This window comes from Motacilla alba, chromosome 2 (assembly GCF_015832195.1).
Source record: "Motacilla alba alba isolate MOTALB_02 chromosome 2, Motacilla_alba_V1.0_pri, whole genome shotgun sequence".
Classification (NCBI taxonomy): Eukaryota; Metazoa; Chordata; class Aves; order Passeriformes; family Motacillidae; genus Motacilla; species Motacilla alba.
In genome coordinates, this window is record NC_052017.1 from 109770408 (window position 1) to 109787954 (window position 17547).

The 17547-nt window shown below is 41.2% G+C and overlaps 1 protein-coding gene across 3 annotated transcripts in view; it reads left to right on the plus strand.

Moving 5' to 3' along the window:
* Nucleotides 1-17547, plus strand: part of MAPRE2 (microtubule associated protein RP/EB family member 2) — a 99357-nt gene that overhangs the window by 22923 nt on the left and 58887 nt on the right. For all 3 annotated transcript variants that reach the window (XM_038162920.1, XM_038162882.1, XM_038162901.1), the window contains exon 2: nt 3698-3759. Coding sequence is in view for 2 of the 3 variants with exons in the window: in XM_038162882.1 (XP_038018810.1) it covers nt 3698-3759 (62 nt within the window). In the remaining variant the exon portion in view is untranslated. The remainder of the gene's footprint in view (nt 1-3697; nt 3760-17547) is intronic.

Below are 17547 nucleotides of genomic sequence, written 5' to 3' on the forward strand. Positions count from 1 at the left end.
ATTTCCAGTCTTTGGCAGGGAGAAGAAAACAGATCTGTGCAGTATGGAAGAAAGCATCCAGTACACAGAGAGACAGTAGCAGCAGACAGGGCTCAGTGCCCACAGGGGAAACACAGTTTCTGGAGACAAAGTGTTGAACTAGAAGGCATTTGACTTAAATCACTTTAATTACATTCTGTCCTAATTTTTCCTCCTTGTTCCTTCAAACTAACAACTATGGGTACTACTTTCCATATTACAATTGTAGGACGTGCCTCTGGATGCTGTTGTTCCTTCTTTACTACAGATTCTCTGATGTTCTTTCTTCTTCCATTTAATTGCTTTGCTTTCTACTTGTGTTCTCATATCCATCTTTCCCAATTCTTTTTTCGTTCGGGGTGGGGTTTTTTTGGGGTTTTTTTTTTTTTTTTTGGGTTTTTTTGGGTCAATATTCATTCAAATTAAATTCAATGCTTTACAGCATTTCAAGGGATATTATTATAGAAGCCCCTTCTGCATCAGTTTGTGTCAGTAGGTTCAGCACTGTTGGTGCAGGAATAGCTAGTGTGCACAGGGAGAAAAAATATATGCTGAGACCAGGTAAACCCTGGAGAGCAGCAGTCCTGCTGAATCCACAGGACACCCCAAGATCCCAAAACTCTGAACTGTAAAAGTTTGCCAAACCTGCCCTAGGCCTCCACTAGCACCCATTAATATCAAACTGGATATGTAACCCAGCAGCTTCTGAAAAAGTGGCCAATGCAGCTACAGAGCTGCATACACAGCTGCTGAAGGAAGGGAAGGGACCCCTGAGGAACGCCCTGGAAGCCAGTGGCCCACTAGTCCAACCTCCCTCTCCTGGGTTTCACTTCCCAACTGTAGCTGTAGCAGGATGAAACAAGAGGTTGAGGGATGGGGAGAACTGAATGCACTGTGTGAACAGTCATCGGCTACTAATAAAAGCTGCTCAATTCTATTAATAACAGCTAAACTCAAAAGCATTTTATGATAAACATTGGTCTGTTTCCCCCAATGTAATTCACTCATCAGGGAAATGGATAGTCTAATATATGGAACTTGCAGCTGTGGGTAACTTTACACATACCTGCAAATATTTGCATTGGAATAACATAGAGCAAATAATAAATTTCTGCCCTGGAAAAAAAAAAAGGCATAAATGTATTTATCTCTTTTACTACATAGGATTTTCTGAAGCTACTCTTTAAATTGCTCCTAATTTTTTTTTTCTGTATCTTAAGGTCTTTTCCATTTTCCTGATCCTCTACATTTTCATCCTCTTGTATTTTACCCCTTTTGCCCAAGTTTTCCAATGTGGAAGAAGGAATTTTTTTAGGTGTATTGATAGATGACTTTTTAGGAGATGGGAACCTACTTTAAAATCAGTTCAGCCTCTGTGTGTTGTGGAGTTTTGAGGAATTGAATTGTGCTTGCTAGCTTTTGTAAAGTGATGATGTGATGCCACTGTCTGCAGCTGAGAGCTGTGCGTGGCCTGCCATGAAGTAAAAGGACGTGGCATCCTTTTCTCCTTGTCTTCATTGCACATCTTTATCCCTCCACCCTTTCAAAGGAGACTCCAGCTCTCCATCCTTAGCTCCCTCACACCCATTGACTAGGACCTCTACTGCATTCCTTTGTCCACCTAAACTAAATTCCACCCTAATGATCCGGTGTTTCCTACCGCTCCCTTGCCTGGGTGCTGCTGCGGCATCTCGAGCCAGAAGGACGGGTTGAGGTGTTGGCAGGGCTCACGGAGCAGGTGGAGACCTGGCAGTGCTGCTGCACTCAGCAGCAAGTGCCAATTATCTCATCTGGCCACAGCGATTGCGCTGCTCCCTGCAGCTCAGGTAAGTACCTGTTTGCAGGCAAAAAAGGCAGGAGCTGCTGCTGAGATGTTCCTCTTTGGCTTGACCTGTGCAAGCATCAGCAAAATCAGCTTTCAAGTTTTAGGGGCTTGTGCTATAAGGATTTTTTTATTTGAGACAATATGAATGAAGTTCAGCGTGGTGGTGTTCCTCAAATCCCTCTCAAACTGAGGTCTACGTACTGAAGACAATTAAGTACCTCTGTCTTCAATGTGCTGTAAATATCACACTCTTCAGAAAACATAGCATGGAAAACGTTCCATGAGTGTATTAAGTGTCATATTTCTAACGGGATCACTATGTCTCTCCACTGCTGGTGCCTGTTAGAAGTTCTGGTCAACACCTCCTGGTGAGAGATGTCTTCTAACCATTATCTCAACTTGTAAGGATGGGACACTCTTGTTGAAGAAGTGCTGTCAGATCCCAGCTTAACTTCAGAGGGGTACTACTTGGCCAAAAGCCAACATACTGTGATGGATTTACTGTTCTTTTGCCAATAGGATGCCTGAGGTTTTTCAGCTGTGCTGGAATCATTTTCCACATTAAACAAATGGGGGAAAAACAGTACATTGAAAAGCAAAGCTTAAGAGTCTTGGAGAGATTCAAAGGAATGAAACAATAACATGTTTAATAGCTAATTCCCATTCTGGTTTGGCTTTAAGGTAGCTTCAGCCTTCCAGTTTGCTAGCAGCCCTCCTAAGTTCTCTGCCAGGATGAGTCACAGCTTCTGGAGTTGGGATCCCGTCCTTTAGACAAGCCATCTTTAAAGGTCTGATTACCTTTTCCAGATGATAGTGAAGTATAGTGAGAGTTGTTTATTGCTTTCCTCCTCTTAAAACAGGGGTTTTGAGGAATCCAAATTCACCTGTGGGAGCTTCTTACATCCCTTGGTCCCTGATTCAGTCAGAGTACCCCTGGGATCCTGTTTGGTGTGGTTTTGTGCTGTTATGCAGAGATAGATGTCTTTGGAATACTCCTCCCTGCTGGGCTGTCTCAACTAGTTGACTAGGAATGCAAAACAAGCAATAACCAGAGCCCTGGTCTGACTGTAAACCATTATTTACCTGCTAGGAGTGATATTTCCTGCTGACTGAGGAGTTGAATTAAGAAACTTAGCCACGTAACCATAGCATGTAATTCAGGGCACCAACTGAAACCCATATATGGTTGCTCCATCTCATGTTTCTGTAGTCTGTAATGTACCACTTGAGAGAATGGATGCGAGGACAAATTTAGAATTCATAGGCAATTGCCTCCAGGAACACAGAAGGGAATAGGCCTTAATGTGGCTGCTACAAGGGGGCAGCACCATGCTTTCATTGTTAAGTGAGACACTTCAAAGGACTGCCAGCGTTTTTGTGCTGTATTGGCAAAAACACAGGCTTTCCTGGATTACAGTTACTGTGCTTCTCAATGGCAGATTTTTTTTCCCTCTGAAAAGCTGTTCAGCCAAGTGCAGCAAGGCTCCAGTTGCATGACACAACAGCCATAACTGATTGCCTGTGCCCAGAAGAAGCCTGGTTGGATGAAGAAAGACCAGCATGCCTGGAAATCATGAATAAACTCTAAATGCAGCCCTGCATGAGGGAGCTCATAGACCTGCTACTATATCAGGGGGCATCTGATTGTTGTGCAGATGTGTTAGACACTGAGCCATTGTGAGCACAGCTGAATTAGGGCATTGTAATCAAGGATTTCTACTCATTTCAATTTTCAGCATACGACTATTGCATCACTGTTCAGCCAATGCAGACAAAGACCATCCAATGAATCTTTTTTTTTTTTCCCCCCTCCTATTTGGTAGCTGAACTAAAGATTTCATGTATTCTTTTCAGTGCCAAATTGCTGCAAGGAACAATTCAAGCCGGCAACCAGGGAAAGTGTTTGGATGCTCAAAGTAAGTATGTTTCTGCATTTGTGGTTTTTTTACCTAAGGACTTGTGTTTGATGTCTGTAAAGCAGTAGCTAGACAAGTTTGGTACCAATAACAAGTGATATTGCTTTCCATCATCTTTGACTGTAATACTCATGAAACAAAACTGATGAAAACTGCACAAGAGGTCACAGACCTCTTAAATAATTAATAAATTAATAAATAATTTTCTAATAAATATAATAAGTAATTTGGGTTTTATTTTATTGGAGTAAGAAGGAAATGGTGGCAGAAAGGAATTAAAAAATAAAAAAAAACTAGAGGTCGTCAATGAATCTGACTTCTCTCTTCTGCTTGGGAGATTTGAGAAATTCTATCCTTCCCTGCTTTTGTTTTGTTAACTGTTAGCTCTTCTGCACTTTATTAGTGCTGCCATCATAATGATAAATGGAAAAAGAGCAAATTACATGAAGCACAAGTACAGAGTTAGCAATTTATGCCACACAGAATTCGTAAGGTGCTGTCCCTTTTTTGATCCCAAACTATGGGAGTATAACTTCAATCATCCAGCCTTAAACTAGGCATCTATGAAATGTGCCCAGGAAGTCACCTGAGGAAAGTGATATCAGACTAGTGATATCAGACAGGAGGCCCACAAGGTGGCAATGTTTAGAAAGCCTTCAGAAGGGATGTGCCCTGAACAGATCCCTGCTTCCTGCAGTTGCCATCACTTGCTGCCCTTGTACCATTTCTGCTGCATTTTTGGTGCTGTTAAACAGAAAATGCCAGTGTTGCCAAAATAGGGCATACAATAACTGGTACTAAACCTCCTGTTTGAACGGGTTCACCAGTGGCAGTGCTCACCGTACTCTACTGGATACCATTCCTGCCTTTCCCCTTGGAAGGAATGTGCTGCAGCATTAGTGGTTTGTAATAGCTTGGGGCTTCTTTATGCATAGCTCATAATAAACATATGCATGGCACTGAAATGATGCTCAGGCTGTGTAAGGAAGAACTTCCATTTTCAAAACATACTGGTGCATTTTTGCTCATGCTTGCAAAGCTGTTACAGTGTGTAAATAAATGCTAAGTTTGGATGTAGGAGGCAGCTCAGTTTGCAGTGATACTTTGTGCTTTACAGCTAGAAGTGAAAAGACTTGCTTTACTGTGAAACTGGGGGGGTTGCTCCAGGTTATGTAATGCCTGGGAAAAAAAAAACAAAGAAAATTTAAATATGTTTGCAGAAAAAATTCTCTAGATACCTGATAAGTGTGAGAAACTATTCAGGATAAGTTCTATGGTAAATACAAAAATTTCCACCAGCAATTGTTCACCAGCACAGACACAGGTGAGTAGGAGAGGGACAGTTAAACGAGGAGCCACGTAGTCCGGATTCATCAGATGGCAAGACTAACTTCAACAGCAATTAGCAGACATGTTGGGCTCAAGTGTACATGGAGATTCTCAGGAAAATCAGCCTATAATTTAGTCAAAAGAGGCTCATATGCCTCAAGGATGAAACAATAAATCTAGACTACAGGAGGCATCTCAGAGCAAGAGCTAGGAAAAAGTAAGATTCTCCCTCATGGATGCAACCCTTCCTGGGAAGGTGTTGCAGATGGACGTGCAGCAGGACAATGCCCTCTGCTGAGCCACAGAGGCTTTCATCTGTTGCTGTCTGCTCTGGCATTGAGTAGAGGCTGCTCCCTAAAGTCAGGCTTCATCTCTGCAGTTACACCGGCATTGTCACAAGCACTTGGAAACAACAGGAAATCCAAGGAAAACTGTGAGCATGGAGATAGTGCACAACCACCAAGTGGACATTTATAAAAGCAGGCTGCATCCTACCTGTCTAGCAGAAACTTATCTGACATGTGCAGATTTCCTGCAATGTGTAACCCTTTCTGCAAAGCAACAGACAGTTTTGCAGTGTGTTCCCAATGGATTGCTGCTCACTCTTTAGCCTTTCCTTTTCAAATCCTTTAATCCTTATGGCCTATTATATATCCAAATGAAGATCTAGTTATCAGCTTTCTAATACCAGAGATTCATGAAATTGCTGCAGAATTAGCTGAGCTATTACAATATCAAATCCCTGTAACCTGCTATTATATACTAGTCTTTGCTCAGGAAACCTTCTGGTCAGGTTTCAGTGGCTTTGAGCCTGACAAATGTGTGGGTTTGTTGGGTTTTTGTTTGTTTATTTTTTGGGTTTTTTGTTTGTTTGTTGGGGTTTTTTTTGTGGAGTTAAGTTATATGGACAACAACATGAGGGATGGATACTGGAATAGTCAAGAAATTTTACAGTTCTTGTATTAAGTGCTCTCATGTGTGACATGCAGATAGGGGGCCTTTGGCAGTAGCCATTCCTTGATTGATGCACTATCACCAAAGCAATTATAACTGCATCCTAACATTAGAAAGCAAGGCTGGTTTCTACTGGAGCATTAGCTCAGGAATTACTTGTTAGATTTCAGTTATTGTGAGATAGGGAAAGAGAAAGAAAATACATTGAAAGTGTGTGCATATGTATATGTCTACATGTGTATATAAAGTATGTTTGTATGATGAACTACTAATTCATTGAGTGTTCAGGGGAGATCTGAACAAAGGCCTGTATGAGCTTTTTTTCTTCCCTGAAGACATAAATATTCTCTGGTTGCTCATGATAAAGGTGCATGTACTCACCCAAACCAGGCAGACTAAATAATTGCTTCCTCTCACTCCTTTCTCCTTACCTCCCAGCACCAGCACTGGTGCAGAATAAACACTATTTCTAGACGAGGACACTTTGTTTCCCACTCAGTTCCTTGCTACTTGTTTCCCCCAGCTGGCTTCGACAATGTCCACTGAAGAAGCTCTAACTTCCTTTCAGCTGGAAGACTGAAGAAGTGTGAAATAGGTGAACTTCTGGGCTGAGGGGAGTGTTTTAAAGCATTTCCACTCTTTGGAAATACCAAAATGCAGTGGAGGACATCTGGTAAGGAGTTGGTCCTGTACAGAGCACAAATGCTTTACAGATCCAACATGAGAAAACCAGAGCCCTAAGGCCTGAACCTGAGGGAGCAAAGTTAACCAAATGGAATGTTTGTTTATGGCTGTGCACTCACCAGCCCAATTCCCTTCTTAACTTAGGAATTGGGTAGCTTGGATAGCCTTTTATGGTGCTGTCTGAAGATATTCTGAACTTTGGGGTGATATTTATTTTTCCAGTACCCAATACCAAAAATTATCCCACAGGAGCTGAGCAAAGCAGCTGATGATTCATCAGGAATGTAACTTTGCTTTTCAAAAAAGATAACGTGTGGTTTTGTTCAGAGTTAATGAGATCCTTTCCAACACAGAAGCTGTCAACAGCACTGACATACATTTACAGTTACAAAAACACATAGCCTTGTGGTTGGGGTTTTTATTACATAGAAACCTCTTTTTCTGCTGTAACGAGGAAAAGGCACTGTTTTCTTGCCACTAGTACCTTTTGTACTCAAAGTGTTAGAAGCCTTTTATTATAATTATTATTTTATACACAATGTGGCTGTTCAGAGGTTACAAAATGGTGCCACTTAATGCCAGGATTGCTGAGGCTATGATAATATAAAATAATCTATATATAAAAAAGATACCCTTGTTTCCAGTCATCTCTTATGGCCTTCTGCATCTTGCCTATCAATGGTGCTTCATTTAGAAGATGGAGAATGTTCATTAAAGGATGATTCAAGTAATGATTTGAGTTTTGCTCCAGCAGAAAAAGAAACCATAAAATGTATAACCTGGAAAAATATTAATCCTTGTCAGACATATCAAGTATTTATAGTGCATGTAGAGGCTATAAAAATAACTGTGTAATTTTTCAAAGCAGTTTCTAGATTTTATAAATATAATCTTACATGTGCCCCTGTGCTGTGGTAGGCACTGGGGAGCTTTCCTGGCCTCTCTTCCCATGCTGCTGCTGAAGCCTGCATCTGCACAGCAGGCACTGGGATACTGAGCTGTGATGCTCAGGGCCTCCAGCAGCAGAGGAAAATCCAGAGGTGGACAGGCTCCAAGTATCAGCATTTTTTAATATTTCTCTGCAATCACTGGAGCTGGAAACTCTAGTTTTCATTAGCTGACTGCTTGGATTCTTATACACTTCAGTTGCTCCATGATCTGCAACTTGCAGAAAATCACCCTGTGTACTGAGTCAGAGTAAAGTGGGAGTCACTGGCCATGCACAGCACACTAATGAGGTCAGGTGCAAGCAGCACATAAGTTGTCCTTACAGTGAAATTGTTCCTTATAATAATGGCTTCTTCAACCTTCTTAGAGACATGTTTAACACTAGGTCAAGTATGAGAAGGCCACTGCTGTGGAGAGTGCTGTTGTGTTACAATACAAGGTGGCAAAATTAGAGGTTTTCAGGTCTTGGGACCTAGTAATTTGTTGCACTCAAATCCAAATGTTGTAATCATCTGTAGCATCTTGCATGTCTGCTCCTACCTGACCCTGGAGCAGGCACAGGAACAGGCATTTGGTGGGAGGTGTGAAGGGGCACAGGGGCAAAGTCAATGGCAGCTGGCTTGAGCTTTAAAAGCCTCAGCTGGAGATCTGCCACCAAAGTGTGCACAGCTGCCACCCATGTTAAACTCCTCTCTGAGTCATGAGACAGGCCAGGTACATTTCCTGGGTACCATTTTCTGTGGGCTGGGTACCATTTACTGTGGGAGCACCAGTTTTAAGCCTCCCAGTACCCATTCCTCATAAAAGGAAGCTGGCAGTGCCCCTGTCTTCAGGTTTATGCAGTGGCTTCCATTAGAACTTCATCCTCTTACAGAAGGTCTGGATTTGGCACACCACTAATGACCTGAGTGGGATGTGTGGGATAAATGCCTCCTGAACAGCACCACAGGAAACTACCCTTACATCATGTTGTAGGCTTTTAAACAAATAACTAATTCTTGTCTTGTGTCTGTATAAAAGAACAATATTGACTGTGCTCAAGTATTTTCAGGCTTGATCTGATTTCATAGCTAGGATCGTTTTTGTGTAATGTAAGAGGCTTCACATAATCACTCTTTTAAATCTACAGCTTATGTTTGACAAGTGGGTCATTGGTTAATGGAAGCAAGTAAATCCAGCTGTTTATCTTTTCAGTAAGATCATGCACTTTCTGTATGCTCTTGTCTGCTCAGAATGGAGACATGTACATTTTTAATGACCCTCCCTCCATTTCAGAGTAGGGGCGTGAGCTTTATCTTATATTTCATTTCTTCCCTACATTCAAATAAAATAAAGTCACAGTATTACTTCTGCTGGTGTCCTACCAGATCCATAAATTTGTGGCACTATTAATTTAATTACTATGTGTGATTTTTTTAAAAAAATTTTTAATTTGACTTCATGAGGAAAATTTGTATGTTGCTTAAAAGTTTTCTTGCTCCTTTATTTCTCCTACCCAAGCCCCCAGTATTTCAAGTTGCTCTCAAGAGATGCACCTTCCACTAAAGCAGACCAGCAGTAGCTTTCTCCCAGACAGCTTTAACTCTTAATATTTTTTGTGTAACTTGAAATGTCAGGGTTTCAGAAATTGCTATGTAAGCCTTCTGTAGGGTCCTAGCATCTAAATAAAGCACTTGCAGCACTAGGTTAATAAAGTGCTCAAAGTATTAATGGAAACTTGATCTAATAGGTCAAGCTCCAAAAGTCCTCTTACGGAATGTCTGTCAGCAACATAATTTTCGTGACACAGTTTTCACATATTCTAATTTTTTTTCAATTCAGACTACTAATATAAGTGTAACATGATTAAAGCTGTCTATGAAAATTATTTTTCCTCTTCATGTGAAAGCTATTTTATTAATAAAGGCTTAGCATAAACCCTAAGATGATAATGAGCGTTAACTTGCCAGGGGAAAGAGTCTGTGTTCCATCAATAAGTGAGAAAACGAAAACTTTCAGATTAGTTAGGGTATTGTGCTAAGTAGCAATTAAATTATACTCAACGCTTTCTTGCTCCCAAATGCCCTAGTACTTGCAAATAGAAACTATTACTTTAGAAGTGTGTTACAGGTCTAAATTCTTAACACAAGTTTAAAAGCATGTGGGTAAGAAATTCTCAGAAAGTAAAGAGCAGAATTCCTCAGATGCTTGCATTTGGCTGGGAAGGAGCCTGAAATAGCTGAAAGCAAGTCTATTTGTCTACGGGAAGACAAACTTCTGTTTAAAAATGTTGTGTGTAATACATGTATTTGCTCTAGCCCAAAGAGGAGGCACTCCCTGATTTCTCGGGAGCTAGAGATCACAAACAAAACCTTGGCAACCTAGTTTTTAGGAGGCGCTGAGGTGCCTCGGGGATTTTGGCTCTTTGGTGTGTTAATGGCAGCAATGTGTCACACGAGGTGTGTGAACCCCGGCTGTGATGCAGCCTTTAAACACAGGTGTCACTTCTTGGGCTGGCTTCGTGTGAAGGTTCGTGCAGCTCAGCAGGCAGAACTGCAGCCCGTTCCTCTGGGCCGGGGTGAAATCAGGAGTAATTAGCTAATGACAGTATGTTAGCTGGACAATAACTATGCTGGGCACTTGTCCGAGAGAAGGAAACAAATGTGACCCGGGATCTCTGCAGGTGGCTGAGGAAGGGAAGTGGAAATTGCCCAAGCCTACAAAGGAAGAGTGGGAAAGAATGGGAGAAAAAACAATGGAGAAACCTCAGGTGTGGAACAAATCCTGAGATAAAAAGGAGGAGGCATTCATTTAGTTGTAGCAGTGGAGAAGAAGGATTGGATTTGCTTAGCTGCAGAGCTGGAGGTACTGAAAAGATTAGAAAGGATGGAGATGCGCCGAAGGAACCCGTGGGTTTCGGGCTGTAAATCCCCCCGGCTAGCTTGGGATTTAAGCCCGCACGGATCCTACATGGACGAAGTAAAGGACGAGAAGCGCTCTTTCTCCACGTGGTTCTGATGTCCTGTTTATTAGCTGGAAGGGGACATCTGCATCGTAGGGTTTCCAGGTGAAGAAGAGAGCGAGAGTTCCAATCTCAAGGGACATTTATACCCGCGGAATGGGAGGTGTGGACGGAAGGCCACAGCCCAGGGGACACAGTGAGGAGGGGTGAAGGGAGGGGCTTCAAGGGACAAATCACCTTATCTGAGGGATACACCATCTGAGGAGAGGGGGGAAACATTTGTATAACACAACACCCAGTGCAGTATCCAAATAACAATCTAGTGCATCACAACAATGCACGGCAGTGGTGCTGGGGATGTGCTTGCACAGACTCGTGGTAGTGTTTTGTCAAAGCTGGTCATAACTGCAGGGCCTGATTCTGTGCTTGTAAAATGAGGAAAGCTGACAAATCAGTTTTTGTAAAATGCTACGAATGTCCCAGATAAAAAGCAGCTATCAGGAGAAAGGGGAAGGTTGCACGCAAACAGAAAAGCACACCACTTTCTGTGTAACTTCTGGGCATTTGCTAATTTTGTGGGCAACGAGACACCTTGGATCTGAAAGAGAGTGATTTGTAGTGTGCTGTAGGGTCCTGAGGAAACTGTAGAGTATCTTGCAGCAAGGCACTCACAGGGTTTTTGGGCTGGGGCTTGCAATGACAGAAACACTCACACACTACTGAATGACTTGGCAGTGTGATTTAGATCCTGGTCAGGCATGAATGCGCAATGGATTTTTTTTAACATTAGCTAGAGCATGTAATACTGTTTATGTTGGCTTTTTGCTGCGTGTGGGAGGACAGACACTTAATTAACAGTTTCCTGGGACAAAGTAACCCCTTCAAATCCTAGTTTGTAAAGATCCAGTCTTTGTCAGCTGGTGAAACTTTCTTGATCCAGTAAAATTTAAAAGACCATCTGCTGGAATCATTACTTTCTTGTGCCAGCCTTCTCCCTTCCTCTTTAGCAGTGGTGAGCACCTTGGGCAGGTCAGACAAGTCTATATTAATTGACTGAAATGCCTTCAAAGTGTATCACTAACATTTTTAGTGTAGAGCAGTAAGAAGGTATATCAGGGATGGAGATTGTCCACTCACACTCGATTTTATCACCTTTTTACCTTTTTCCAAACACCCCTCCTGAGCCTCAAGAAAGCCAAAGATTCCTCAACAGCTGAAAATACGTAAATAAATGCTAGACTTAGACTCTCACATTTCCAAGCCCTTCCAGGCTTTTACCATTAATAACTTGTTTTACTGGTTTTGTTTAAGATACCAATGTCTGAAGCTCTGACTTTTCCCAGCAGTAACAGCCATAAACTGTACCGTGTGGAAACATGAAAATCCCAAATCCTTCTCTTCTAGAAACCTAATCTCACTTTCATTTATTTCAAATTTTGTCATCCTCTGAAAAAGTGTAGGAATCCAGAATACCTGAGCATTTTTGATGCTTTTATTTTGGCTTTCCATAGTCTTTACATCAAATTTCTGACAAAACAAGCCTGGAAAACTAGTTAACACCTCGGTGCTAATGGAAGTGGTAATGGTACTTCTAGAACAGCTCCAGCCAAATAATTCCATGTAAATGCATGTGAATGAGCCATGAGTCAGTCTCCAGTCTCAATTCCTTTCAACCCGTATTAAAGACACAGGAATCCTTACTCAAAGCATTTATTGATCACAGCATCCATTTCCAGGTTTTTAGATGAGAGCAGCTTCACAAGGTGTGTCTGAAACTCTGCTTTAGCCCAGTGGATATCACTGAAAACAAAGGTAACAGACACTAAAGAACTCCAAATTTTGGGTTTGTCTGGAGTTAATGGAAGTAAAAATTCCTTGTCTTTGGAGCTATTCCTCACTGAAGTATTTCCTGCTCTCACGGGAGTTTTTTGTTATGTAGAAAGTATAAAAATGTTCCGGCTATTCGGTGTGAACTTCTTCTGTTTTAAGGAAGGAATCCTTTGATGTATACTGAAGAATGCTTCTTTCTAAATAGGAGTTTGGGGAGTTTCTTCTTTAAAGCAGCTGGATTCAGCTAACTGGATTGAATAAATGTCCACTAAACCAATTTATTAATTTTAATCTAAGAATTAATATTAATAGTACACAATTAGTCTTAAAATATCTTATTCAAGGGTTTTTTAAATCCTGTTCCTGTGAACGTAACTCCTTGTTTTGTAGACAGTTCTTGAATCTTGAATTAATCCTCTGATTTCTATTTGATTTCTACAATAACTATAAAAGGTAACTTTTATAACCAGTCTTTCTAAAGGAAAATACAGTCTGTGGCTCTAAAAGATATCTCTCTTTAGCAATCAATTCGTGCACTAAAGGTCAGATTGGATTTGAGCTCATAAGACTAAATTTTCAAGTACGCTTAGTGGACAAAGACTCCAAGATTTATTTTATTCTTCCTCACAGGCACAGAACACTTTTTAAAATGTTAAATGTGAGCTCTGAAATATAAATATGTCTGTATATTTAAAAATAGACTTGAATTACCTCATAGGGATGTGGTCCATGCACATTGTGTAATTGGGACAGACCTCTCTTTTTTTTTTCCCCTCTTTATCTGTGTCCCTCCAGGGAAGGCAAATAATCAAGACTTTGCTTAAAGTGGCAACGCTAGAATCCCCAAGGGTGGGAAGCTCATTCTTTGTCTACAGGATGTCTGGAGTGATAAGTAGCTGTTTTAATACAACTCATGCAGTGTTTCTTTGTCCTGACAAAATTATCTTTTGCTGTTTGTCATAGTGAGTTTAAATGCCCAGAAATATAAGGTATGGAATGAGCTAGTGGGATGGTAGTGGGACAATTTATTCAGGGCTGCATAAACAAAGAGAGTATATAAAGTTACAGTTTTAAATTTTTACCTGAAGTGATTTTATGACACTCTCTTTTCCTTTGGGTTGATCAGTGCTGTTGACAGTATGTCAGGAAAATAGGAAACACCAGTTCTGTGTAACCCAGGTCAGCTTGAAACTTACCATGCACCTCATTACCTCTGATATATGTTTGCTGGGTTAGTAATACTGCTGTTGCTGGCCTCTTTATGGATGTTTCTGTGTGATAGGTTGTTGTCACAGGTTAGAACTATGCTCTAGTTTAGGCTGGCATAAGCCAGTGCTCTCTAATAGACATTCAGCTGCATACACCTCACTTGTACTTCTCACAGATAATATGCAAATCTGGATCTCCTGAATCTTCTGTTCCTAATCTGCTAAACGCAGCTTTAGAAATTAGGCTGATTCTGATGCAGCCTAATTAGGTATGCTCATGGTTATACCCATCTTCCTGACCCTCCTCATGCTGGGGATAAAGTATGTCAGTATACTTAATGAACTGGGACTTTCCTGAGCAACCAAGGTGTGTCCCAGACTTAACAGAGTAACTTCTTTTAGCGCTTTCCAAACTTTCTTCCTGATTTGCTTTATTCACTTATTTTCAAATTTAAACACTGTTGGCCAACTCCTTCAGGAAAGACTGTTTCTGCATGGATTTCTTATAAACACACACACCTGAGTGCTAGAATTAACTGATTTTAATCTACAGCATGTAAATCTGTGGCTTTACAGAATTCTGTTAATCTTTGTTGTGATAAAGGAAGACTATGAAGACAGTTAAATTAGAAAAGCAGACTACATTGCTCAGGACTGCTGCTTTCCAAAAGTTATTGCTACCTTCCAACTGTTTTCTGGAATCTAGTCTCAGGTTTTCTTTCCCCAGTGAAAAAAATACACTTGTGAGAGGAATTTTCATGAAACTCCTCAGAAAAGTGATGTACATGGCCCAAAATACTATGAGGTTTGCTGCAGTTTGTAGCTGGGCTCTATTCTGAGAAGACTGCAAACAATATCACACTGACTCCTTTACAAGCTTGAACGTGAACAGAGATGTCAGAGATGAGGGATGCTTGCTGGCCACTCTAGGGTTAAATGTGTTTTTCTTAGTCTCACTCCCTATTCCTCCCACTGCCCCAAAGTTATCCAAGTGGTGGGGAATTTCTGTAATCATTAATTGTATTTATAGTTTGGCTATGTCATGAAATACTCCCTAAAACCGTGTGTGTGGTGCTTTTTATCCCCTCAAAAATGTATCAGCAGAAGTCGCTAGCCTGGCCATCACCTCTGCTGTCAGAGGCTGTACATTGATCGCTTATCAGCAGTAAAATATTTATAATTTATTTCCACATTAGCTGCCCGATATAAAATTCTGGCTCGAGTATGCCTGAGGTCTTTCTAATGCTGCATTTTGGGCTTTTAGAGGATTTTACTCTCAGGCATTATAAATTAGGCTTCATGGCCTTCCTACTGCAGTAAGAGAGGCTTAGAGCAAGTAAAGAGAGGGGAACTGAAAACAAAAGCTCTGAAGAGGAAGGAGGAACCAGATTTTGGATTTTTTTGAACCATGATGTGTAGGCCTATTCCAGTACTTAGTAGTGTTACTGGATAATACTTAGTATCCAGTACTTAGCTAGTATTCTGTCTACCTGGTTCACCACAGCAGGGATCAAAGTCCTGGAATGCCTGTGATGTAGTAGAGTGGTGCTTTTTGCATCAGCAGTACACCTGGGACTTGCTGTGTTGCTAGAATGGCACGGGAGCAGGTGCTCTTGAGAGGACGTCACATCTCCATCCTTGGAGATTTTCAAGATTTGGAATTATTACACTCATGTCACCAAATGTGACCTGATCTTATATTGGTGATGATCGTGCTCCAAGTGGGAGATTGGACTGAATGACCTCCACAGATCCCTTTCAGCCATAGCCTCTGTGGTCTCAGTGCTGAAGATCTATTACATCAGGTTTTGTAATTCCACACTTCAGCATTAATTGCTTTCCTGGCTCTTTGCTTTGCTTAGTCAGCACATCACTTGTGAGTACCAGATTTTGGTACTTTCAGCATTCCACAGGTGGGGCTTTTTATTAACACCAAGGCTGACCTTCTATTCTTTGGATCAATTCTCTATTTTTGTGCCTAGTGTATGTAAAAATCTATAAAAGCAGCACAGATGTACAGACACCTAATAACAGCAACAGGTTTCCTCTTTCTTTGAGACCTTTAAGCTTAGAATGATGGAAGTGAGAAGATGATTCTGGTGGCTTCCAGCACATAAAAACAGGAGTTGTGCTTGTGGGCCACACAGTGCCCAGAAACAGAGATGTAGGTAAAAGGAATGCTGTGCATATTGCACCCATATTGCACCCAGAGCCCCCCAGGCTGTGCTAGATGGACTGCAGCACACTGAAACGTGTGCTTTCTGAAAACCAGTACCAGGCTTCTTTTTGATGCCTGGCTCAGCCTCCATAAAGGTAAGGTACTGTGCTCAGGCAGCCTGTGTTCTTCTGACCTTGGGTACTAATGCAGAGGCAAGAAGAGGACTGCAGCAAGGCTGCCATGCTCTCCTCACCTGCACTTCTCTTCTGTAGCTTTGTTGGTACATGTTTTAAACAGCTTTAGAGACTTCAATAAAGAAGCTTCTGTTCTTTGACACTGGTGAAGAAATAAAAATGTTTTTACAAGGTAGGGTTGCAGAGTGTTTTATAGCTTGCTCCCTGGCAGAGCAGGTAGGGTTATGACTGGCAGATAAAGACCTACTATAGATTATTTTTATATTCTGTCACCACATAGCATTTCTGGCTTGTCCATGTTCTTGAGTGTTACTAAGAGACTTACTGGCCTTTTTAACAGAATGTTTTTTGTTGCTTGTTTTGAAAAAGGCTCAAACAAAGCTTCCTCCAATTACCAGATGAATGAAACTTGTTTCAATGAAGTGTGCCAATTGCAAATGTCCATAGATTGGTTACTGAAAGATAAATATGAGTATATTTGAATACCTGGCAGAAAGTATAAGTAAGATTCCCTGTCTTGATGTGCAGAAGACAGTGGCAATTTGGCAGACTAACTTGAGCCTTGTAAGAGATTGCTCTAAAATGTGTTAATCTATACATCTGATTTAAATCCAGGGAGATTCTCAGCAGTCCAAGTGCTGTGCAGTTGGTGTTATTGATTTTATTCACTTTACAAGCTCTCTGTGAATGGTCTATATTATGAGTATAAAAATGTAAACTAAGATTTCAGTAGCATCATTTCAGTCTGAAAGATTAGGTAAAGATTAGTTAAAATTTCATTAAGTCACTTTCTTTGTGCAAAAAAAAAATCTGAGGCAGAAACCTGATCAAACTCATACTTCATGAGTTAAAATATCAGCATGTGTTTCTGAGAACATATTAGAAGTACTCACATGGCTTTTGTTTGACCTACCATCTTAAGGTTCTTCTTAAAAGAAAGTTGGATTTGGGGGCATGTATTTTTTAAGACATTAATAGATCGGCCCAAATATTTTGCATCTAACAGCCATGAGGTCATACAGATCTGCTTGGAGACGGTGCCTATAGCCACCCTTGTTAGTTTCTGCTTAGAGAAAACAATTTGTAAACACTGGACAGTATTTTTCTACTGTGGTAGAAGTGTGGGTTTCAATGCACTGCTGGGACACGAGGGCAGGTTTTAACCACAGTGAAGTTCAGGTCTGCTCCTGAGGATGACCAGCACTGATCTGTGCTAATGCCAAACTTTGAAGCACATTGCTATTTAGACAAGGGGAGATATGCAGAAACCATAGAGCTTTGCCGAGGGAAATGGTCTGGGGGAGGATGCAAAAACTCTTCTAGAAGAAGGGAGGAAGAGATGAGGGTTGTGTGATTGGTGGTGCTAGCAGTGCCAGAAGTTCAGTGCCACTGCCTTGGCAGGTCTCTTCTCTTCTTGTTTCTGATCCAAGGGAGGATGCTGGAAATGTGCAATGCAGCTTGACAGGTGTTATACTGTGCTCTCCAATGAAGTTCTAAGCAGAGATACAGAGCTTGGTATCCAGAGCTTTGAACATCCTGGTG